Source organism: Neovison vison, chromosome 10, assembly GCF_020171115.1.
Source record: "Neovison vison isolate M4711 chromosome 10, ASM_NN_V1, whole genome shotgun sequence".
NCBI classification, from domain to species: domain Eukaryota; kingdom Metazoa; phylum Chordata; class Mammalia; order Carnivora; family Mustelidae; genus Neogale; species Neogale vison.
In genome coordinates this window covers 73,085,150-73,109,195 of record NC_058100.1, presented here as the reverse complement: position 1 = coordinate 73,109,195, position 24,046 = coordinate 73,085,150, and the positions used below count along the sequence as shown (strand labels likewise).

The window sequence follows — 24,046 nt, the reverse complement described above, 5'->3', positions numbered from 1 at the left end:
CAGCCACTCAGTACTTTCTCCGAGTGGACTCCCTGCCTGGGGAGAGGAGGAGGAGTTGGTCAAGCCCAAGGTCTAGTTACTGGTTTCTGGCTCCCTTTTCATATAGATCATGGCATGCTCTGGTATGGAATCTGGAATATGAAAGTGGCTAGAGCATGAAATAGAATAACACAGAACAAAGGCTCCAGAGGCAGGCGTTTTTGTCTCCCTTAATTAATCAGACTTAAAGCCCAGAACCTGGAACATTGCTTAGCAACTTCCCACTAAACATTTGTTGATTGCGGGAACGTAGGCCCCACTCCACTCTGATACCCAATTTAGGAGGATGAACATGGGGTGGCCTAGAGCTAGGGGAGCTGGGGGCACAGGATTGAGAATCGGTAGGGCCCTCCCCTGGCATGTGGTCCCACTTCCCATCAGGCAGCAGCGCCTTCCAGGGCCGCCCTGAAGGCTCCCTGGCCTCAGCTTGGAGGCTCTCAGGGGTTCAGCCTGCAGACACTTCTGTTCCCTAACCCCACCTGGCTACATCTCTGCCCAGCCTCTTTCTCACTTCCCTGTTCCTCTCTCCCTCTGTTACCTTCTCATTTTTTTGCTGGAAGTGACAACTGGAAGAGGCTTTCTCCAAAGTCCCAAGTCCCAAGTCCGCACCAAGTCCAGCTGGGTTATTTTACAAGCAACCTGCAGAAAGGAGGGAGAACACTTGAGACAGAGGCCCTGGAGAACCAGGAAGGTGGCGGCTCACCTTCTCACTCACCTGTCTGTCTTCTCTCCCCTCTTCTCTGACACCATCCCCCAGATCGACTTCCCCACCTCAGCCTTTGACATCAAGTTCACCAGCCCCCCTGGAGACAAGTTCAGTCCTCGCTATGTGTTTGGCAGCCTCCGGGAAGAAGACCAACGTGTGCTTAAGAACATCATGCGGAAGGAGTCCTTGTACTGGTGAGGCCCGGGGCCTTCCCCGCGTGTGGCTCTGGCCCCGTTCTGTCTGACCTCTCCCCTGCCAGCTCCAGGTCCTGCCCGCCTGCTTTGGGAGCAGAGGTGGGATGGGGTGGGCAACTGGCGCTGAAGCAGGACCCAGTGGAGAGAGGGCTCTGCTGCGGGCATCCTGACACTAGGAAAGAGGAGAGGCTGGGGCTAGGAGACTGGGTCTCGGAATGCCCATCCGCACAATGGAGACCTGGTCCAGATTCAGCTTGCCAGAGGACCAGAGCTTTGCCCCATCTGTCTCCCAAGATATGTTGTCTCCTCCTTGCTATCCATGGGGGCAGCTGGCTCCTGTCCTCACCACCCTGCCCCCACCTTCTGCCCCTTCCACACCCACAGCCTCTTGCCTTTCTCTGGCCCCGTCACTTTGTCACTTTCCAAAAGGATCAGGTGTCGGGGCAGGCTGGCAGTTCTCAAGGGGAAACGAGTCCAAGCTGATGTCATCCTTGGGGCTGCTTCTCTCACCAGGATTGGAGGGGGAGGGGTGAGGAGCTGGGAGCAGGGAGCTCAAGGAGCTGGTGGGATGGGGGCAATGGGGCCTCCTGCCCCGCCTGCTCTCCCTGTATACCTCTCTGGCTCCTGCACTGCGTGGCCCTATACTGCAAGCGCGTGCCCATGCGTGTGTGTATGGGGGACGGGGGTAGGAGAGATGGGGCTCATCTCTCCCTCATATCCCACCCAAGGAGTCAAAGTAGCTGAGTGACGACAGATCCCCCCCGCCCCCACTCCTCTGCTGACCCCTTGCTTCATTAGCCCCTCAGCTCCCTTCTCCCATTAGACACCTGATCTCAGGCAAGGCTTAATTAGCTGTGGCTTCTATAGACCCTCCAGCTGGCCCCCAGATCCCAGAGGCTTCTCAGCCCTCCAGACCCAGACATTGTGGGGAGCACTGCCCTCTGGTGGCTCCCCTTGGGAGTGGCGTTCTAAGGGCATCCGGCAGGAGGGGCGGCCAGTTGCGGGGTGCCCGTGACCTGTGCATTCGGCCGGAGAGGCCCTGAGATGCCAGGACCAAAGATGAGGCTTAGGCCCTGGTGCCCCAAAACCTCGCTTCACACGCTGCAGTCACCTGGGCATCTTTCAAAAATACCAATGCCTGGTTTCCACAGACGTTCTGACTCCACAGGTGTCGGGAGTGGCCCAGGCACGGGGACTTTATAAACCTTCCCAGGTGATTGCAATGTGCAGCAAAGCCTGGGAACCACTGAGCTGGAGAATGTGTGGCATTCTCGTGGAGAGTCAATACCCTTCCCCGTGGCTGACCGTGCTGTCTCTGGCCTCCCCACACCCACAGGCTCACGGACGCTGACAAGAAGCGCCTGTGGGAGAAGCGATACTATTGCCATTTGGAGGTGAGCTCCCTGCCCCTGGTGCTTGCCAGCGCCCCCAGCTGGGAGTGGGCTTGCCTGCCCGACATCTATGCTCTCCTGAAGCAGTGGACCCACATGAACCACCAGGATGCTCTGGGGCTCCTGCATGCCACGTGAGTTGTTAACACCCGCCTTTCCTTGACTTCGAGTCCTTCCCGGGGCCAGGGCTTGGCACCGCCCACCGCGAGCCTGAGCCAGTCCTGGGGAAGTGGTAAAGTGGGCTAGGAAATTCAGGGTGTCTTCACTCCTTTTTTGCTTTTTCTTGTCTCCTTTCCCTGCGGTGTGACATTGGGAACATTTTCTTTTTCTTTTTCTTTCTTTCTTTTTTTTTTTTTTTAAGATTTTATTTATTTATTTGACAGACAGAGATTACAAGTAGGCAGAGAGGCAGGCAGAGAGAGAGGAGGAAGCAGGTTCCCTGCTGAGCAGAGAGCCCGACATGGGGCTCAATGCCAGGACCCTGGGATCATGACCTGAGCCAAAGGCAGAGGCTTTAACCCACTGAGCCACCCAGGAGCCCCGGGAACATTTTCTAAGCATATTGCAGAACCAAAAATTTTACAGTGAACATCCATGGACCCACTACCTAAATCCTAACCATTTTCACTATTTGCTGTATTTACTTTCTTGTGTGTATATCTCTCCATCCAACCATCAGTCTGTCTTACTTTTTTTAGTACATTTCAGTGTAAGTTGCAGACATCACACCTCCCTCTAAATACTTCGGTGTATGTATATCATTAACTAGAACTTGACGTGTGTTGGTTTTTTCTTTAGAGGCAAAATTTCCAAAATCAGAAAGGCCTAAGCCTTACCTGGATGTCGGCTGAGTCTTGACAAGTGCACAGCTCTGGGTGACCCAAACTTTACCACTTCATTCGACTTTCACAGTCCTCTCTTCCCTCTTTCCCTCAGAAATGTTCTCTGGGGACATGCTCCTCCTGGTTTCAGACCCTCAGGCTGCCTTTTCCAGATGGTACCCAGTATCCTTGGCTTCTTTTTTGCTGCTCTTGGTTATTAGACTGTACCCAATCCATGTGTCTTGCCTTCAGGACTTTTTGAGACCATGTTTTTGCTCATCTCTACTCGGTAACCTCTGTCATAGGGTACTGGCTTATGTAAAACTCCATGGTTTTCTGTTCTTAATCTGGCTGGCTTTGCACTAAAGGATGGTACCATCATGCTTTAATCCATGTAAGGGTTCTTCAGTGACGGGAATTTCTAGCACAGTGGGAGTTGAGGAAAAGATTTTCAGGAACAGGGTTGAAGACTCCATCCAGTTTCCTTTAAATCCTACAAGGAATGAAAGTGGGCACCGTCCTGTTCCTCTGTGGCCCCATGCCTGCTCTGACCAAGGGACAGGGCCATTCTCAAGGCTTACTCTCCAGATAAGGCGCACAGGATTCTTCTAGTGGCTTCGGCAGATTCTGAGGGATGTCGCCTTTTCTCCACCCGTGTGTCTGAAACCCCGCCGTGCGGGTGCTGGCTCGCTCCTGGGCCACAGAGCCTGCAGCCGGGCCGTCAAGGGGCGGGGCTCTGTTTTACAGTTTCCCGGACCAGGAGGTACGTCGGATGGCCGTCCAGTGGATCGGCTCGCTGTCGGACGCCGAGCTCCTCGACTACTTGCCTCAGCTCGTGCAGGTGGGCGGACCGGCCTTCCCTCAGGTTCTGATGGCCCCTCCCCTGGCCCCAACCCCATGTGCATCCTCCTTGGGGAACCCAGGGTCCCTGATGGGATAGTGGCAGGTGTAGATGGCGGGCAGGCCATACAGCCTCCTGATCCCTTTCCCCTAAACAGGCCCTGAAGTACGAGTGTTACCTGGACAGCCCCTTGGTGCGCTTCCTCCTGAAACGAGCCGTCTCAGACTTGAGAGTGACGCACTACTTCTTCTGGTGAGCTGCGTGGGGAGAGCCGGGAGGCACACGAGCGTCCTGGGGTGGGTTTCCCTGGGAGCTGGAGCGGTGTCTCACCCCTCCCCACCATTGTGCACATCCTTGTGGGTGATCCCAAGTGTCTGGACCCCCTCCCACTTCCCACCCTTTGCCTTGCAGGCTCCTGAAGGACGGCCTCAAAGATTCTCAGTTCAGCATCCGCTACCAGTACCTGCTGGCAGCCTTGCTGTGCTGCTGTGGCAAGGGGCTGAGAGAGGAGTTTAACCGCCAGTGCTGGCTCGTCAGTACCCTGGCCAAGCTGGCGCAGCAGGTCCGAGAAGCTGCCCCTTCTGCACGCCAGGTGAGGAGGGCGAGGCCGTCTACCCATTTTGGGCCTGGGCTTTTTTTTTTTTTTTTTAGATTTTATTTATTCATTTGACAGAGAGAGACAGCGAGAGCAGGAACACAAGCAGGGGGAGCGGGAGAGGGAGAAGCAGGCTTCCTGCCAAGCAGGGAGCCCAATGCAGGCCACTACCCCAGGACCTCGGGATCATGACCCGAGCCGAAGCCTTAATGACTGAGCCACCCAGGCGCCCAGTCCCAGGACTTTTGTAACCAGCTGTTAATACCTTCCATGTTCTCACCGGCAGGATGGCACTTGGCCATCTCTGATTTAAGGACTGGAAGGAGGGGACTCTGTCTCTAACCTACGGGCCACAGAGTGACAGTCTGCAAGCTGGATACAGCCCATGGATGTGTTTTGGTTGGCCTGTACAGTGTTACAGTTTTTATTTAACTGTTGCCTTTAAAGGCTAAGTGTATTTGTATGAGTTGTTTCGCTGCAGAAGAGCAGCCAGCCAGAGAGGGCAAGCGTGGGCTGAAATTCAGTCCTACTTTGTTCACTGTGCTGGGAGCTGTAGTTCGGGCTGCTGTTACCCAGAGTGGGGACCTTTATCTGTTCATGCTGCCAGGCTGTATTAGGCCCACAGTGTTCCTGGTTATTAACAGTTAAACATTGCAAGAATTTCAGGGTGCCTGGGGGGCTCAGTCAGTGAGGTGTCTGCCTTTGGCTCAGGTTATGGTCCCGAGGTCCTGGGATCGAGTCCCGTTTTGGGCTCCCTCCTCTGAGAGCCTGCTTCTCCCTCTGCCCCTCTCCCACACACCCTCACTGCTCATACCCTCTGTCTCAAATAAATAAATGCAATCTTAAAAAAAAATTGGGAGAGAGTTCCTGGATGGCTCAGACCTTTATGTGTCTGCCTTCAGCCCAGGTCATGATTCCAGGGTCCTGGGATTGAGTCCCGCATCGGGTTCCCTGCTCAGTGAGGAGCCTGCTTCTTCCTCTCCCTCTGCCTGCCCCTGCCTGTACTCACTCTCATTCTGTCAAAAAAAGTTTTGGGAGAATTTGAAGTTTAGGCTGTTGGCTTTTCTTGGCAATGGCCTGAGCAGCACTGCCCCCCTGAGATGCCCCTGCTGTCCCAGTTTACTGGGGTGTCCCCTGCCTCACCTCTGTAAGCTGTCCAGGCTTGCTGCCCAGTGCACTGTCCCGGGCACGACACCCCAGGCCGGGGTACTTTTCCTTCCTCTTGGTCTCCTGGGGGTTGCCCACACTTCTCCGGGGATGGTGGTTTTCATCCCAACCACTCCTGGGCGCCCAGCTCTGGGGGAGGCCTAGTTCTCAGTAGAGCTTAGAGGCACCCTCCTCACCCCTACTCTTCCTCTCCCCTCCCTCTCAGGGGATCCTCCGCACGGGCCTGGAGGAGGTGAGGCAGTTCTTTGCCCTGATTGGCTCCTGCCGCCTGCCACTCAGCCCCAGTCTGCTGGTTAAGGGCATCGTGCCCAGGGTGAGTGATTGGTGGGTTTGGGGTTCTCGGGGCAGGGAAGGCTCGGTGGAGGCGAGGTCCTCTCACCCTGATTATTGAGAGGAGGAAGAGAGACCTGTTCAGGTCTCTTTGCAGACCTAGTGTGTACTGACTTTTGCCTGACAGCTGCACAAGGTAAAGGAATTAGGTCGGGGGCTGGCTAAGTGTTGTCCCTGATAAGGCAGGACCCAGGCTGGTGATAATGACCGCAGTTGTCCTCTGTCCCTGCTGAGCACTGCCTCTGTGCTGCGGTCTTCTGAGTCCTTTATGCCGGTGATCGCATTTTAACGCTCACAACTCTTACAAACTTGGTCCTGTTGGGAGTCCCATTTTCCAGAGGAGTAGACTGAGATGTAGATGGGAGTCACGTCCTACTAGGTTGTATGCGGAATGCACCGAAGGCATGAGAGAACGCTTGCTGGGGCCGAGGCTGTAACACACTGGTGTGAGGGAAGGAAGCAGTGCGGGGTCCAGAGGAATCTGGCAGAAACTGCGAGCAGGAGGACCAGCGGCAGCAGCAGCTTGACCCACGGTGCGGAGGCCCTTTTCCTTCCTGACCCTCATCACTACCCTACCCTCTCTTCCGTGGCAGGACTGTTCCTACTTCAACTCCAATGCGGTCCCCCTGAAGCTGTCCTTCCAAAATGTGGACCCACTGGGCGAGAACATCCGTGTCATCTTCAAGGTGAGGACACTTCGCAAGCCTGGTGGGATGATGAAGGTGGTAGAGGGGAGGAGGGAAGGGGAGGTGGGGTTGAAGCGTGGTAGGAGCAGCCCCAGGGCAGGTCTCTTGCTATTAGCCCCTGCTCCCATTTTCATGTGTGAAGGATTATCAGGGGCCCACGACAAGAGCCTGATTCTGCATGGCCCCAGCGGGCTAGGAAGAGCAAGGCAGCTGGCAGCGGGGGTATACAGAGGGGTATACAGAGGGCTTTCTAGAAGGCGTGGCTATCCCAATGATGGATGGATATAGTGGCGATCTGCTCGTGCCTGAGGGTGTTCAAGCAGAGGCTTCATGGCTGCCCAGCAGCAATGTTGAAGAGGAAATTAAGAGAACAGGCGCAGGTTGGACGAGGTGATCCCTACGGTCTGTCCATCCTAACAGTTGCACCCAGATGTTCGTGATCCTGAGAAGTAAACCGTAGTCTGAGACCATGTCATCTAGCGGGGGACGGGAGACACATGAATGCTACCATGTAATGTGTGTACTGGCTGTGTGTCGGTTCCGGATCCAAGGTGTAAACACTCATGTTTGAAAAAGTCTTGATTATCGGGAATCTCAGTTCAGTTCGGATGGCGATGTGGGGGTTGAAGAAAGAGCCGGGACACCGCAGGGGCGGACATGATGGCTGGTCCACCTCTGGTCCTTTGACCCGGTGTGAGCCGAGAGGGGAGGTGGGAAAACTGGGCAGTAGTCCCCTGTCGTCGCGTGGGCCCGGGTGGCTCTCTCGGGGCATCTGGGAGCCAGGGGAGGCGATGAACTCGAGCTCTGGTCACTTTCTTCATCCAGTGCGGGGACGACCTTCGCCAGGACATGCTGACCCTGCAGATGATTCGCATCATGAGCAAGATCTGGGTCCAGGAGGGGCTGGACATGCGCATGGTCATCTTCCGCTGCTTCTCCACGGGCCGGGGCAGAGGTCAGCTGGGAGTGGGGGTGCGGCGCACGGGCAGCTGGCGTGGAGGGCTCCCCTTGCCTTATTACTGCCCTCCTCCCCTTCCCCATCTGTGCTTCTCCAGGAAAACAAAACTGGCAAGGTTGTTGCCGTAGAAGCCATGGGAGGGCATTAATAAAAGGGAAGATAGAGCAGAGAGAGAGGACCTGGAAGAAAGTAGAATACACTTGGTGACGTAACCACCAGACGCGCCGAGTAGACTCGGGTCCTGATTCAAACCAACCAGGGGCGCCTGGGAGGCTCAGTGGTTAAAGCCGCTGCCTTCGGCTCAGGTCATGATCCCAGGGTCCTGGGATCGAGCCCCATGTTGGGCTCTCTGCTCTGCAGGGAGCCTGCTTCCTCCTCTCTCTCCCTCTGCCTGCCTCTCTGCCTACTTGTGATCTCTGTCTGTCAAATACATAAATAAAATCTTTAAAAAACAAACAAACAAACAAACAAACAAAAAACCCCAACCAGCTGTGAAAAGGTATTATTTTGAGACCAGAGGGGGAAATGTAAGTATAGACTGGATTAAAGAATGATTGGTAATTTTGGGGATGTGCTAATGGCCTTGGTGGTTATGTCCTTGTTAGTTGTACTTGAAATATTTATGAGTGAAATGACGTGTCTGGGATTTCTAAGGGGCCGCCTGGCTGGCTTAGTCGGTAGAGCTTGTGACCCAGGATTGTGAGTTCAAGCCCCACACTGGGCTCAAAGTTTACTTTAAAAAAAAAAGAAAAAACGTACTCCAGTAAGAAAGGAAAAAACAGGGTTGGCTGAGTGAAATAGGTAAAAGAAGATCCGTAAAAACAATTTTTGAAATGGGGTGATATACAGACGTTGTAAAAGAGATTAAAAACAAAAACAAGTAATGAGAAAATTCAGGAGAAAGGAACAAGAAGATGAAGCCTGGAGTAGACCAATACAGATGTCGTAAAAGAGATTAAAAACAAAACAAGTAAATGAAAGGGGTGATGGTTAGGTGTGAGTTCATGATCCCATTCTCTTTATTCATATATATGTGTGTGTGTGTGTGTGTGTGTGTACATATGTATAAAATGTTTATACAGGGCTGCCTGGGTGGCTCAGTTGAGCGTCTGCCGTTGGCTCCGGTCATGATCCCAGGGTCCTGGGATCCAACTCCGAGTCAGGCTCCCTGCTCAGCAGGAAGCCTGCTCCTCCCTTTCCCTCTCCCTGTCTCTCCTGCTGCTTGTGCTCATTTCTCTCTGTCAAATAAATCAATAAAATCTTTTTTAAAATGTTCATACATATATATGAATAATCATTCATAAACATTGTTCATATATATATATATATAGACACACACATGCACATATATGTGTCTGAAAATTCCAACAGTAAAAGTTAGAAACAAAAGAGGAACAGCAGCAATGAACTAGGGAGACCAAAGGGCCCCGCAGTGTCCCAGCGTGGAATATGAGGCTTGGGAATGGTATTCCTCCTCCTGCTGTCCTTTTCCCCTGATTATCAGACTTTGTCCAAATATCCTCGGGCTTCATTTATAGGGAAGCATCCTGCAAGGCTCCCGTAGTTGCCCCCCACCCAGTCCCCTTGCCTCTGCTTGGGAGCGCCCCACCAATGCCCCCTCTCACAGGGATGGTGGAGATGATCCCCAATGCTGAGACGCTGCGGAAAATCCAGGTGGAGCACGGGGTGACCGGCTCCTTCAAGGACCGACCCCTGGCAGACTGGCTGCAGAAGCACAACCCTGGGGAGGACGAGTACGAGAAGGTAGGATTGGGGGTTAGAGGGCACCACTGGGGGCAGGGTGCGGCTGACTCGGGCACATGGCTGTGAGAACACAAGGCCTGGATGGGCACAGAGGAGGCAGCTCAGCTGTGTCGGGAGGAAAGAAACCTGCTTGGCTGACAGGTGCCTCCACATAGCTAGGGTTTGGGTCAAATGACCATGGTAAGTGGACTGAGAAAATCTGCTGGTGTCCAGCTGGGAAACCTCCGTTGGGTTCCCCTGGCAGATGGAGTTTTGGGAGCAGGAGGGGTGGGGGCAGCATTTGAGAAACTGCTTGGATCTCTCCTAATCCTGGCTTCTGTTCCCTTCCTCCTGGGCCCTTGGAGGGTTTCAGTGGCACTTTTCACCATGTGAATTAAGATTTACTCAGGTGTATGAAGCTGGTTTGGGGCAAGGCTGTAAGTAAGCGGGAGCCAGGATGAAGGCTGGATAGGAGACAGAGGTCGTAGAAAGGGAGGCTGGCCTGTTCCTTAGGTGGAACCTTCCTAGGTGGTAGGGCCTTGGTGGCCTTCTGTGGTCCGTGGCTGGTCCACAGTTTCATGGTGAGGGAACCAGTCATAATCCCCAACTTATAAGAGGTAGACTGTAAGTCAGGATGCCCATTTATATAATCGAACTTCCAAGGGACCTCGACACTAATATATATTGATGAGTGCATTTTATCCCAGAGGGGAAACCGATATGGACAGCCGAATCATAATCAGAATGTTTATTCAGTGAACATCTAATTAGGTGATCCTAGATGGCCTTAAACGTTTGCGATCACCAGGATTTAATTCCTGGCCTGCTGTGCTCTCTTTGTATTCTCCTGCGGTTCCTCAGCTCTTAACACTTTAAGTACCACCCGTTTTGCTGACGTCTTCCAAAGCCATTCCCTCCTCTCTCCCTCGAGCTTTGTGCTCTAAGCCACCTGCTTGGGGAGGTCCCTCCTTGAACTTCACCCATACCTCAAACTCAGTAGAGAGAAACCTGAGCTTTCTGTCTCCCCTTTTCTTTTTTTTTTTTTTCCAATTTATTTATTTTCAGAAAAACAGTATTAAAAAAAAAAAACAAACAAACAGTCTCCCCTTTTCTTGAAGCCCGCTTTTTGTGTGTTTCCTGCCAGTAGATGGTGTGAGCCTCTGTGTCGTCACCCAAGACAGAGCCATGAGTCTTCTTGACAGTTCCTTCTGGCTCGCCTCTGCTGTACCAAGCCCTGTTGATTCTTCTCTCCCAGCATCTCTCACTTCTGTCCACTTCTTTCCATTCCTTTCAGCTATCTGCTGTCCTTGAACCACTGGAATGCTTCTCCTTCTGCTGCCATCCTCTGCTTGAAGTCAGAGGTGGCTTTTTCAATAAAGTATAAAACCGCTCCTGTCACTCCTTTGCTCTAGGTTCCTCGAATGCTCCCTGTGTCCTAAAAGATAGGCCCAGGATCCATAGCGTGGCACAACATAGCGTTGTAATCCAGCCCGGCCCACCCCTGCAGTCCCGTCCACAGCACCTCCCCTCTTAATGATAACTTACTCCCCAGCCTAGGAGAGTCCTATTTCCCTGATACCTTTAAGGTGGTAGTGTTCCTTCTGCCCGGAAAGTCAGGTGTTCCCCTCCCCATCCCTCAAAACCCACCCTCTCTACATTGCCAATCTCGAGGCTCTCTACCCTTGGACAGGAGGCATATGGATTCTTTGCAACCGCCCCTCTACCCCACTACGGTGTGTTCTTTAGGTCTGACATGGCCACCACACAGGGGCACTGTGCTTGCTGCTGGACTTATGTCATAATAAACATGGTAGAAGGATGCATGACAAGAACGCATAGAGACATCAGTCTGTGTCTTTGTGTTTAATGTCAGCCTCCCAAAGGCAGCCTGTCAGCTCGTCTCGGCTTTCTGCTGGAGTAGCGCTGGTGGTTTCTTCCGCTGACTTCCAGTAGGAAAGAACTAGAACCATCCGTCTCCTGGCCACTTCCTGAGCAGAGAGAGTTGCCCACATCCCTTAAGTAAAAACCCCTTAAATCAGGAGAGCTCCCTTGGTCTGGCAAGACTTGCGGCAGCGGACACTCCGCCTAACTTAAGTGATGAGACCGGAGTCATTTACCCACAGTCACGGAGCTCCTGTGAGTCAAGACAGCATGCGTTCCCTGTAGGGCCACCTGGCTCGGTCAGTCAGTAGAGCATGCATGCAGCTCTTGATCCTTGGGGTTGTGGGTTCGAGCGCCACGTTGGGTATAGAGATTACTTCAGAATAAAATCTTAGAAAAAAAGAAAAGAAAAAGGTTACATTCCAGCTGGAAAGAGTGTCTGTGGCAGGAAGATAAGTTGGTGGAGATGAAGGTCACGACTGGGAAGTGACAGGTTGTACTCCTGACTGAGTGGCTTGTTTTCATTCATCTGTTTCCCTGTCCTGGAAATCGTCCTTTTCTTCCAGAAGGTGCATTCTGTGATCTCTTTGCAGACTTTCTGTTCTTAGAGTCCTGTGGACTCACCAGCTGATTTAATTAGACAAGGGACTGGGCGGGGGATTCCGTGCGGCTAGTTTTGACACAGGCCTTGTGGATGCCCAAGAAGCGGCTGGGAGCTAAGACCCCTGGACCCCGGGGAGAGAAAAGAGTGAGCGCTGGCTGAATGGGGGTGGCAAGTGGGGCTGTTGGGGACTCAGAGGGGGAGGAGTCTGCGGGAGCTGGGAGGGCCTGGGACTCCCTGCCCTGAAGGATGGGGAGGAATATGCAGAGAGAGACAAGGAGGGCACGCATTCTCTATCTGGGAAGCTTTCTCTCATTCTCAAGTCTATACATTTCCTTGTTGGCAATGCCATTTTCCCCCTCTGCTGATGAGTCGTGAATTCTTAGAAATTCTATAAACCTCGCAAAGAGGATTCAGAGGGTGAAAGGTAGCCATTTGCTAATTTCATCTTATGTATTTCTTAGATAAGAGGACAGATGTTGACCAGATGAAATTAGGTGGCTCTAACCCCTTAGCCCCTCCCCACCTCCCTCTTTGTACTTAAAAATATCCCTCACACAGTTTACCAACTAGAGATGTCTGATTCTCACGTGTAAACCCACCCCCACCCCACCCCACAGGAGTGTGAAACTGCCTCAGCTCTTCTTCTGGGTGAAGTGACTTTAATTAGATTAGCACTTAGCCGCTACCAAGAACCCTGGGGAGAAGCCTGGAGAATTCTGAGCGGGGTCAGGAAGGGACCTGGAAGTCGGCTGCCTCAGGGCCATGCTTGAGTTGAGACGGTCACAAGTGTTTGGGAACATGGTAAACATTCGTCTTCCTGTCCATTAGGGTTGTGTCAGTCGGGGCTGCTCAAGTCGGGGTTCCCAGGCGAGTTCACTGTCTTTGCAGCCAGTTTCCCTAGAGAGGCACACCAGCCTTCTGCCTCCTCATAGCCCGTAAGACAGGAGAGAGGGGTCTGTGTGTGTGCGTGGGGGGGTGGTGCACACCCATCCCCGATGAAGGCTGACCTGGCTGGTGGGAGGTGCTACAGGGCTCATGGCCCCTGGAGTCCCTCCGAGCCCGCCTTCCGTCCTCTCCTCCCATCCGCCTGCCGTCCCCCGCACCCCCCCAAGGCTGTGGAGAACTTCATCTACTCGTGCGCCGGCTGCTGCGTGGCCACGTATGTCTTGGGCATCTGCGACCGGCACAATGACAATATCATGCTGAAGACCACCGGCCACATGTTCCACATAGACTTCGGCCGCTTCCTGGGCCACGCGCAGATGTTCGGCAACATCAAGCGGTAAGGGGTCTGCGGCAGCCAAGCCAGGCTGCGTGTGGAGGCCGGGGAGGTCCGTGGAAGTGGTTCTGAGCGGAACATGGGCCTGTCACAGAAGGGGGCTGCCCTCGAGCCCCTGGGCTGCACGGCTTCGGAGGAGAGAAGCCTGAGAAAGAGGTCAAGTCCCTGGAGGGCCTTCCAGAAGATGGTGGGGACCAGCTCTTCCTCCCTGCTGAGGCCCAAGCAAGGGAAAATGAGCCCTGAGCACAGCCAGAGGGAATACGGTTAGCTCTCCAAGAAAGAAATTACTGATAATGCACAGACAAGGAATCCGTGAAGGACGTCTTTGCGGGTCTTTTGAGATTAAGGTAGAAAAAGCAAAAGGGAAGAGTTAGGGAGAGTACCATCTCTCCAGGTTCCCACAGGTGATGAGGGGAACCATTCCCAGATGCACCCCACAAGGTGGGGGCTTCCTCCTCCAGGCTGACCTTCTACCTGTATGTTCCCCTTGGCCCAGGGACCGTGCCCCCTTTGTCTTCACCTCGGATATGGCGTATGTCATCAACGGGGGTGACAAGCCTTCCAGCCGCTTCCATGATTTTGTTGACCTTTGCTGCCAAGCCTACAACCTCATTCGCAAGCACACCCACCTCTTCCTCAACCTCCTGGGCCTGGTGAGGAGCTCCATCCCTTTCTGAATCCCTCCTTCTTACCATCTGGCACCACCTTTAAGACTCCCCTGTCTTGCTTCAAAGGATTACTAGAAATCTACTTCTCTGAGGTCTAGATAAAGGCAGGGCCCAGACTACTGGGAACAGTGGTGTCTGCGATGCCTGACGTCCTGCCCCAGCACCCCCATTCCTGTGGCCTTCCAGCCACAGCCCACAGCATCCCTCTGCCACCCCCTAGAGGGTTAGAGAGCCTAGTTGTCAAAAAATCTTGCCTTATGGGGGGAAGGAGCAAGCGTTTCTGGTTTTACAGATGCCCGCTTTCCATCTTTGCTTTCCTTCTAGATGTTGTCTTGTGGGATCCCCGAGCTCTCAGACCTGGAGGACCTCAAGTACGTGTATGATGCTCTGAGACCTCAGGACACAGAAGCCAACGCTACCACCTACTTCACCAGGTAATACCCCATGCTCTAGGCGGGCCTCCCCTCTCCCCACTACCACCCCAGACTCACTCATTTCCAGGCTGCCTGATGGGCAGGAGTAGGGCTAGGGAAATGGGAAAGGCATAGCTCAGGTGGCCACCAACTAGAGTTGACTACGTGTGTTTGTTGTCCTAACTTTGCCTCTGACTTTCTAGGGAAATTCCTTGACTTCTCTGACTCTGTTTCCAGTCCACATATGGTGCTCACCTTTGTGAACAGAGCTATTGTTAAGTCTTACTTATTCTCTCCAGTCTCAGTCAGAGACTTTGTTTATGGGACGAACATGGGATTTTTCTTAGTCCTCAGTTCTCTGGGTCAGAACCCTTGCACTTACCCAAACATGGAACTCCATGGTTCCATTTTCCCACACTTGGCAATATTTTTAGGCACACGGTATGAAAGCAAGGAAGTGTCTCTATACTCAGCGTCTACAGTTCTGTCCGTGTAGGTGATGCCTCCGTTTATCATGCACTCTTTTTGACACTTGGCGAACTAGATTTTCTGTGTTGGTCTCACATAGAACCTCTCCCTTTGATCTGAAATCTCTAGAGCGAACGGTGCTCGCTAACTTTCCACGTTGCTGGAGGTCTGCTGTATGTAGACGTTTTCATGCTGAGCCTGTGGTAGAATCCCTAACTCCTACGTTGGTTTAACTGTCTTCGGCTCAGTTGGGCAGCGAGGCGAGATAAAACCTCAGGATTCACACGAATAATGGTGCATATCCATAATCGTGTGCCGGCCATGCGCTCTGTAAAGCTGTCACGCGGGAAATAGGATTCTGTCTGAGCTGGGTGTCAGGCGCCGGTGTTAGCGGGTACTTACTGAGATCGCCGTGTCCAGGCAGCGGGGACCTGGGTCCATGATTACACCCTTTTCTTCCCATCCTCCTGCGCCAACAGGTTGATTGAATGCAGCCTGGGTAGTGTAGCCACAAAGCTCAATTTTTTCATCCATAACCTGGCTCAGATGAAGTTCACGGGCTCAGATGACCGGCTGACCCTTTCCTTCGCCCCCCGAACACACACGCTCAAGAGCTCTGGCCGCATCAGTGATGTTTTTCTCTGCCGCCATGAGAAGATTTTCCACCCCAACAAGGGCTACGTAAGTGCTTTTTCCGGTCTGACCCTGTCTTGCTCCCCACCTCCTCCAGCGTTTTGGGGTTCTGTCTCTTCACATCCGGGCAGTGACCGCTGCAGTTGGGAGCGGTTGGAGACCGAGCTTCTCCCCTGTCCCAGTGGGCTGCTGGACTCAGGGAGCTGAGTTGCATGGTAGTTGCCTCTGGGTCAAGGGTCCTATGAAGCTACGCGTGCGGGACATCTTTGCTTTCGGATTCCTGCAAGTGTACTGTCTATCATCTTCTGCTTTGGAGATGTGTTTGCCCTTTTCCTTCAGGAATGTGGGCTCCCCTAACACACACACACAGACACACACACACACACTCCCGTTCCCTCTTCTGTTCCCTTACCCACTCCCTTCATTGGGTGCACAGTATTTGGCACATATTCTCTAAGACTTGGACCTTTGCAGGTTTATGTGGTAAAGGTGATGCGAGAGAACGCCCACGAGGCCACTTACATCCAACGGACGTTTGAGGAGTTCCAGGAATTACACAATAAGCTACGGCTGCTCTTCCCTTCTTCCCAGCTGCCCAGGTAGCTGCCCCTTTCCTCTCCGCAGAGGGGATCCTAGAGAGGGAGAAGGGTCCCAGATGGCTGGACCCAAGATGGGCTTGGTTTTCTTGGCCTGGTAATGAGCGTGGTAACACTGCGCCCCCTGCTGGCTGAGGTCTCCTGACCCGCTCAGTCCAGCCTTGAAACACGAGCTTGGGTCCACCTGCCTGGAGAGAAAACAGGGGCTAAAGGCAGAGGACTAACTATGGATATGGAGATGTTTCAAAGTTTCTTGTCTTTTAGAGAGTAAAAGATAGATAGATAAAATTTGGCACATATATGTGACGGAATATTACTAAGTCTTAAAAAGAAGGACCTCGAGGACATTATGCTCCGTGAAATACGCCAGTTACAAAGAGACAAATACGTGTAATATTCCCCTTATATGAGTCTCTAGAGTAGGCAGAGCCCTAGAGACCAAAAGCAGAATGGTGGTCACCAGGGCTTGGAGGGAGGCAGGGAAGGGAGGACTAGGGAGCTGTTTAATGGGTGCAGACTTTTAGTTGTATGAGCTGAAGGAGTCGCACAGCCATGTGTGTTTCTAATGCCACTGAACGTAAGGGTTGCAATGGTAAATTTTATGTCTGTGTATGCCCACACACATTTTTTTAAAAGGAATTTTCAGATGAATTTTTTACCCTGATGGGGAAAACTGCAGACTCCTCCAGAGCCCCAAGGCACCCCTGCGGGAGTCCTAGGACTCTGGCCCCCAGCTTGGTTTTCTCGTCTGGGGTTCCTGGAGCTGCCCCGGGGAGCCGAGGGAGGAATGGGGCCGGCTGCTGAGAAATGTGGGTCAGCTCGCTGACAATGCAAATGAAATGTGACAAAAGCCTGCCGCCTCTTCGCCTCTTCGTCTTCTTTTCCTTTCTTGCCTCTCCGGCGTTCCCACGGCCCACCTGCCTCGCCAGCTTCCCTAGTCGCTTCGTGATTGGCCGCTCGCGGGGAGAGGCGGTGGCGGAGCGGCGGAGGGAGGAGTTAAACCGCTACATCAGGCACTTGACCCATGAAGCCCCCGAGGTGGCCGAGGTGGGTGGGCTCTCCTCTGTTCTGGGCTGTTGGAGGCGCTGGGGCCGGGTGGGATGGGGTGGGGTGGGGTGCCCCCTGGCGGTCAAGGACAGGACTTGGCTCTTAGGATGTGTCTCTCTCTGCGGAGGAGAAGGGGTCTAAGAGAGGAAAGGCAGGAGAAAGGGGGGAAGGAAAGAAGGGGAACGGAGGGTCTTGCTCCCGCCTTTTGGGCCGTTCCCTTAAGCGCAGTGAAAGCATGCCGCTGGGCACACGGAGAGACATTTATGAGACAGACAGGTATCAGAAGCGATCCTAGCCTGCTAGGAGTGATCAGAATCTTGGGCAGGAAGGGCTTTTTTTTTTTTTCTTTTTTCTTTTTTCTTTCTCTTCTTGAAGAAAAGGAGTTTTTTGAGCACGCTGAGTGTGTGTATTTGCCCCCCCCCAATTTTTTTTTAAGCAAATGGTATTACAGTCTGTTATTATAATGGGCATAAAAACAAAGTCATCAGGAGTTCCAACCCCTGACAGACCATCACATCCTCTTTCCATGTTTCCTTCCTGTCTGTCTGTATGCACATGTTTCATGCTGGTCATGGCTTCAGGATCACTCTATAAAGTATTTTCCACTTAGCATTTATAGTAAGCATAACTTTAAATACCTGTACCAAATGAATACTTTGACTGGCCATACCCAAATCTCCTTAACCATTTGCTTCTTTTTTTTTTTTAAAGATTTTATTTGTTTATTTGACAGAGAGATATCACAAATAGGCAGAGAGGCAGGCAGAGAGAGAGAGAGGGAAGCAGGCTTCCTGCTGAGCAGAGAGCCCGATGCGGGGCTCGAGCCCAGGACCCTGAGATCATGACCTGAGCCGAAGGCAGAGGCTTAGCCCACTGAGCCACCTAGGCACCCCAACCATTTGCTTCTTGAGAGGTAATTAGAGTATGTCCATTTTTCCCCCCACTGTTAATGCTAGGTAGGTATTTTCACACATTTAGTTTTTGTTTTCTCTAACACAGTTAGGAAACAGTCCCAAGAATGGTCATAGCCTCTGCTGGTTCAGATATTTCTCTGCTTGAAAGTTGTATGTGTGTCCATGGGGAAGGGCACAGCAGAGAAGAACAGACTGCTTTCCACCCAATGTAACCTAGGTTTTTTTGTTTGTTTTTTTTCCCTTTTTAAAAAACTTTTTATTAGGAGAGCTTTCAAACAGAAAAGCAGAGAAACAGTACAATGTGTGCCTAAATGGCCATCATCAAAACAGTTAACATTTTGCCATATTTGCTTATTTTTGCATGAAGTGTTTTAAATTCAGTCAGAGAAATCATGACATTCTATCCATAAGTAGTCACTATGCAACTCTGAAAAATAAAGATGTATTCATATAGGTAGATACAGCATATCACCCTGTATGTAGTCCGTATTCAGAGTTCCCTGCCATCCCTAAAATTGTTTTTGCAGTTGGTTGGTTTGAGCCATGATCCAAACAAGAAGGGCATACTACCTTTGGTTGTTCCATTTCATAGGCCTCTTGTAATCTGGAATTGTCCCCCCCCCTTTTTTTTTAATGGGGCCATTGTCTTATTGAAGAATGACTCTGTCTCTGATTTCATTTCAGTGTGATTTGGTGTACACCTTCTTTCACCCCCTGCCCCGAGATGAGAAGGCTGCGGGCACCAGCCCAGCTCCCAAGTCCTCAGGTACGCTGCCTTCTCCTGCCAACCTCTCTGAGCTATTCCCAGGGGTAGTTTCTCCTGCCCCCACCCCTTCCCAGTTCTCTTCCCTTGACTTGTTTCTTTGCTTACTGGCTAGAAGATCTGGTTTCCCACTGAGGCTGTGGGGCCCATAGCTCCACACGCAGGTGTCCCGGGATCATGATATTCAGCTGATTACACACACACATTGCATAAACCATCTCAACCCAGTTCTAAGTCATGTGCACAGATATCACTTGGCAGTTCCCCCATGGGTATCAGGAACCCACTATGAAGATATGGGGGGGTGGGTGGAGAGAAGAAAACAGAAACATCTGCCTGGCACCAGATGGGGACAAAACTGGCCTCATGACCTTCCTTGCATTTCTTTGTCCCTATAGATGGCTCATGGGCCCGGCCTGTCGGGAAGGTGGGCGGGGAGGTGAAGCTGTCCATCTCCTACAAAAACAATAAACTCTTCATTATGGTGATGCATATTCGGGGCTTGGTAAGTAGATGCACAGTCTTCGTTTGGTTCTCAATCTTTCTTGTGGTACTTTCCTAGCTTTGGTACATAGCCCAATTACGCTGAGCCTTTTTTCTTTTCTTTTCTTTTTTTTTTTTTTTAAAAGAATTTTATTTATGGGGCACCTGGGTGGCTCAGTGGGTTAAGCCTCTGCCTACGGCTCAGGTCATGATCTCAGGAACTTGGGATCGAGCCCTGCATCGGGCTCTCTGCACAGCAGGGAGCCTGCTCCTCTCTCTCTCTCTCTCTGCCTGCCTCTCTGCCTACTTGTGATCTCTGTCTGTTGAATAAATAAATAAAAATCTTAAAAAGAAAAGAAAAGATTTTATTTATTGGGGCACCTGGGTGGCTCGGTGGGTTAAAGCCTCTGCCTTCGGCTCAGGTCATGATCTCAGAGTGCTGGGGTCAAGCCCAGCATCAGGCTCTCTGCTCAGCAGGGAGCCTGCTTCCTCCTCTCTCTCTGCCTGCCTCTCTGCCTACTTGCGATCTCTGTCTGTCAAATAAATAAATAAAATATAAAAAAAAAAAAGAGGGGCGCCTGGGTGGCTCAGTGGGTTAAGCCGCTGCCTTCGGCTCAGGTCATGATCTCAGGGTCCTGGGATCGAGTCCCGCATTGGGCTCTCTGCTCAGCAGGGAGCCTGCTTCTTCCTCTCTCTCTGCCTACTTGTGATCTCTCTCTGTCAAATAAATAAATAAAATCTTAAAAAAAAAAAAAAGAATGTTATTTATTTGAGAGAGTGAGAACACAAGCAGTTGAGGGTGTGGGAGAGGGGGAAAGGAGAAACAGCCCGACATGGGGCTTGATTCCCGGACCCCAGGATCATGATCTGAGCCAATGGCAGACATTTAACCGACAGAGCTACCCAGGTGCTCCTACTCTGAGCCTTACTGAAATGAAGATAATGTTGGTATAGTTAGGGGGAGGTAAATGGAAGAGTGCATACAGATTGTGGTAAATGCTCCGGCAAGCCCTGCAACAGAGGACAGATATTGGGTTGGAACAAAGTCGTGGCACTTTTATAAAGAGGGGTCAAGGAAACCCTCCTTGACGAGGAGGTATTCAAGCACAGAAGGAAGGAGGTGAGGATTGTTTCGGGCAGAGGGAGCAGTTAAGTCCGATAGCCCTGAGTCAGGAGCCTGCCTGGGGTGTGTTGGGAAGTGCTCAGGGCTGTTGTGGCTGGAGACTGTGGAGCAGAGGGGAGAAGAGCGGCTTATGGGGTTGGAGAGAGCCCTGCAGACCAGAGCCCGGGTCCCACAGTCGGGACCGTGGCTCTCACCCTGAGTGAGACAGGAACCGTGGGAAGGTTTTTGAGCAGAGGCAGGACAAGATCTAGTTTAAGTTTTAAGAGGATCAGGCTGGCTGAAGCCCTAATTGGCTGGCCTCCAGCAAGCAGCTTCATCTCTGGCTCCTCCTCCACCTCTTGGAGTTTACCCGGATCCAACGACAAAATAGACAAAGACATTGGGCCAGGCAGGAAGATATATAGGGACGTGATGGCTCAGCCAAAAGAGACCAAGGGACGGCATGCCTGGAGCATTTGAGTGAAAAGTATAGACTGGGTATTACAGGCTATCAGGTGGATGTTTTGGTAGGATGCCTCCTGTGGCCATGGGAGAGATTTCTCTCAGAGTGGAGGGAGCTGGGTAGCCCATTCCTGTGCCTCACAAGAAGCCAGGCTTTGGGGATAAGAGTCTGGATCTGGGGGTGATCACAGGAATGGCGATAAAGACACAGACCTAGGAATCTTCTTCTCTCTCTCTTTTTTTTATTTTTTTTTATTTTTTTAAATTTTTAAATTTTTCATTCCCTTTGTAGCAACTGCTGCAGGACGGGAGTGACCCGGACCCCTATGTGAAGATTTACCTCCTCCCTGACCCTCAGAAAACCACTAAGAAGAAAACCAAAGTGGCCCGGAAAACCTGCAACCCTACCTACAATGAGATGGTGGGTGGGGAACGAGCCGGGCTGGGGCGGGGCTTAGCCGACTACACCTGTTTGTGGAAATCAAGTCCAACTGGAATGTGGCCCCACCTGTCCATTTCAGTGTCCTCTGTGGCTGCTGTTCACAGTTAACAGCGGCATGATTGCATCCTGGTGACAGAGACCAGATTGTAGGGCCTCAAAAGCCTAAAATGTTTCCTATCAGGCCCTTTCCGTAAACAAGTTTGCTGGCCCTGAGGATCGGGATTCCACAGCCGGAGCGTGGCCTCAGCCCTGTCCCACGGGGTGGCGGGGAGGAGTCCCTGGCCGATAAGCAGTGGCCCCTTACCTGCCTGACCTCCATACATAAAGTTTTTTAAAGCTCTTCTCAGGTTCCGAATATCTTCTCTGTCCCTTTCGATTGTGGTTGGACAGCTCCGTGGTCTCAGCCTCAGCTGGATCAAACCCCCACAGCCCTAAGCGTCTCCCTCTTCTGTTCCCTCTCTTCCCCATCTGGGCGCTTGCAGCTGGTGTACGATGGGATCCCCAAGGGAGACCTGCAGCAGCGGGAGCTACAGCTGAGTGTGCTGAGTGAGCAAGGATTCTGGGAGAACGTTCTCCTCGGGGAGGTGCACATCCGTCTGCGAGAGCTGGACCTGGCCCAGGAGAAGACTGGCTGGTTTGCACTGGGGTCTCGAAGTCACGAGACCTTGTGAGCCCAGCAGAGCCCTCCCTCCTCCCTTTCTCCCCTCCCAGGACCCTAGGCTGCTGGGGGAGCTAAGGGAGAGGACTCTTCCCCAGCTTCAGGTGTCCTTTCCTTGCCAAGGGGCAGCGCCCTTGGCAGGCCTCCTCTCTGTCCAGGCGGATGGGGCCTCCGTGACAGAAGGGAGGGAGAGTAAGATGCTCTCTGCTGTCCCCTCCTCCGCCAAGTGAACTTGGGTTGGTCGTGATGAGCAGCCCCTTGGAGGCTGTGAGGTGGAGCAAAGTTTTAAGTTTACCTTGTGTCAAGGGAGCAATGCCTGGTTTGGGGTGAGTGGGGGTGGTGGTGTATGAAGTAGCATTTGGGGGGAGGGGGGATGGATTATCTTTATTTTATTTTTAAAAAATGAAATAGTAATGTTGTCCTGACTGGACAGGAAGCCTCGTGAGAAGGGACTTCACATATGCCTCGGAAGGCAAGAGTGGCAGACTATTTGGACTTTTTGTATGATTAAGGTTCTTATTGGACTTTTTCTTAGGTTTCTGTTTCGTTCACTTGTCTGTTCTTCGTTTTTGCTTTTCTGTCTGTTAGGACTTACTTGGGGAGGGGCCCAGTGGGTCCGAGGTTAGAGCCCTCCCTCTCAGAGGGCAGGTCGGGGAGGGGTAGGGAGGGCGGGTGTGCTGGACTGAGGCCTGCGAGGGGCCTTTCTGATTTTGCCTCCAAAGGAGAGCGCTGTGATACCTACGTGTGGAAGGAAGGGCCTTCCGAATGGGCCTCTGCATCGGGCCTGTATTCAGGGACCTGGGCTCTCTCGGGGAGTTTTTCCTCTCATCTTCCCCTACTTTGCTAGGATTTACCCTGGATACTGTCTTCTATCCCCTGCATTCTCACAGTCCCCCCGGGGACCGTCTTGTCCCTGTGCATATGCTGGGTGGGTGGGGGGGGTGTCCTTCATAGGCCTCTCTCCCTTCTTTTCTCTCTAGTTGGATAAAGTGCTGCCTCTGCTCTCAGATTTGCTTCCACCCAAGGGCGTCCTGGCCCTGGGCAGGGGCCTCTCGGGGCAGATATGGGCCAGGGCGGAGCCGGTGAAGGGGGTGGAATCCATCACCCGCCACACCTCTGTTTTTTGAGTGCTGCTTTCCCCAAACTCCATTTCTGTCTTTTTTTTTTTTTTTAATAGGAATTTCCCTCATTCTGTGGGGCCATAAACCTATTTAGTCTGGAGCCCAAGGGATGCCTAAGTAGAGGAGAGGAGCCTGGGGTGGGGGATTCCAGTGATGTTCTTTGGTTGTGAGGAGCCTGGAGTGAGGCTGTGGTTGATCCCCTGGAGCTGCTCTGGGAGGGAGAGACAAGGCTGTTAGACTCTTCATCCTCTCCCGGATGGATCTGAGTCACTCCTGCTCTTTACTGCAGACATTGTACTCCTTGGAAAAAGAGGAAGAGACTTCGAATTTGATAGGAACTTTTAAAACCAGACTTGGCTGCATGTACCCCACAATGGGGGTATGGAGGTAATCAGGCATACCCTCAACCGTCCCTCCCCAGCTTCCTTGTCAGCTCCAAGGATCAGAAATTCCCCCGTTGCTGACTCATTCCATAGCTGGAGAAAGAAGCTCCATTCACAGAAGCCACAGGGTAGCAAGGAAATCTAAACTTTTCTTTTTAGGTTCAAACTGTCAAGGATCAGGTTGCCACTGTCGGGAAGGGGATGGGGGAAGTCGGGACAGGAGTGGTACTTCTCCAGATGAACGGACCATAGTTGTGTTACTGGCTCTTTGCCCGTAGCTCATTTTATTTTGACCTTCTGTGCCCCTGACTTACAGAGATCTGTGTACTGTACCCACTTCCCAGATGTCCTTGTATCTGCTACTTTCTCTGGAATTGTATTTTCTAATAAATGACATTTGAGAAAAACAAAACTAGCGTTTTTGAGATCGATCCATGTTTTTGATGAAAATAGCTGGTATACAAGATGAGATACGAGTGGCTGGTGGTCTTACAAATGGTGCCGTTCAGACGCACTGGTCCCCTGTATGGGGCATTTCACATTCGTCAGCCAGATCTACCCTCAAAGCAGCTCAGTCAGGTGAATGGTATCCCCATTTCACTGATGAAGAAACAGAGGCTCAGAGAGATTCAGGGATTTGCCTAAGGACACAGCCATT

General features: G+C 52.1%; 1 protein-coding gene across 2 annotated transcripts in view; it reads left to right on the top strand.

Moving 5' to 3' along the window:
* Positions 1 to 23,800, top strand: part of PIK3C2B (phosphatidylinositol-4-phosphate 3-kinase catalytic subunit type 2 beta) — a 64,363-nt gene extending 40,563 nt beyond the window's left edge. For both annotated transcript variants that reach the window (XM_044267692.1, XM_044267693.1), the window contains 19 exons: positions 797 to 939; positions 2,276 to 2,464; positions 3,899 to 3,992; positions 4,150 to 4,244; positions 4,404 to 4,584; positions 5,960 to 6,067; positions 6,678 to 6,770; positions 7,596 to 7,725; positions 9,356 to 9,492; positions 13,069 to 13,238; positions 13,732 to 13,888; positions 14,228 to 14,337; positions 15,264 to 15,465; positions 15,892 to 16,016; positions 16,943 to 17,060; positions 18,659 to 18,740; positions 19,136 to 19,242; positions 21,077 to 21,205; positions 21,709 to 23,800. In XM_044267692.1, the coding sequence (XP_044123627.1) occupies positions 797 to 939; positions 2,276 to 2,464; positions 3,899 to 3,992; positions 4,150 to 4,244; positions 4,404 to 4,584; positions 5,960 to 6,067; positions 6,678 to 6,770; positions 7,596 to 7,725; positions 9,356 to 9,492; positions 13,069 to 13,238; positions 13,732 to 13,888; positions 14,228 to 14,337; positions 15,264 to 15,465; positions 15,892 to 16,016; positions 16,943 to 17,060; positions 18,659 to 18,740; positions 19,136 to 19,242; positions 21,077 to 21,205; positions 21,709 to 21,897 (2,559 nt within the window). In that variant the 3' untranslated portion in view covers positions 21,898 to 23,800. The remainder of the gene's footprint in view (positions 1 to 796; positions 940 to 2,275; positions 2,465 to 3,898; positions 3,993 to 4,149; positions 4,245 to 4,403; positions 4,585 to 5,959; positions 6,068 to 6,677; positions 6,771 to 7,595; positions 7,726 to 9,355; positions 9,493 to 13,068; positions 13,239 to 13,731; positions 13,889 to 14,227; positions 14,338 to 15,263; positions 15,466 to 15,891; positions 16,017 to 16,942; positions 17,061 to 18,658; positions 18,741 to 19,135; positions 19,243 to 21,076; positions 21,206 to 21,708) is intronic.
* The last annotated feature ends 246 nt before the right edge of the window (positions 23,801 to 24,046 follow it).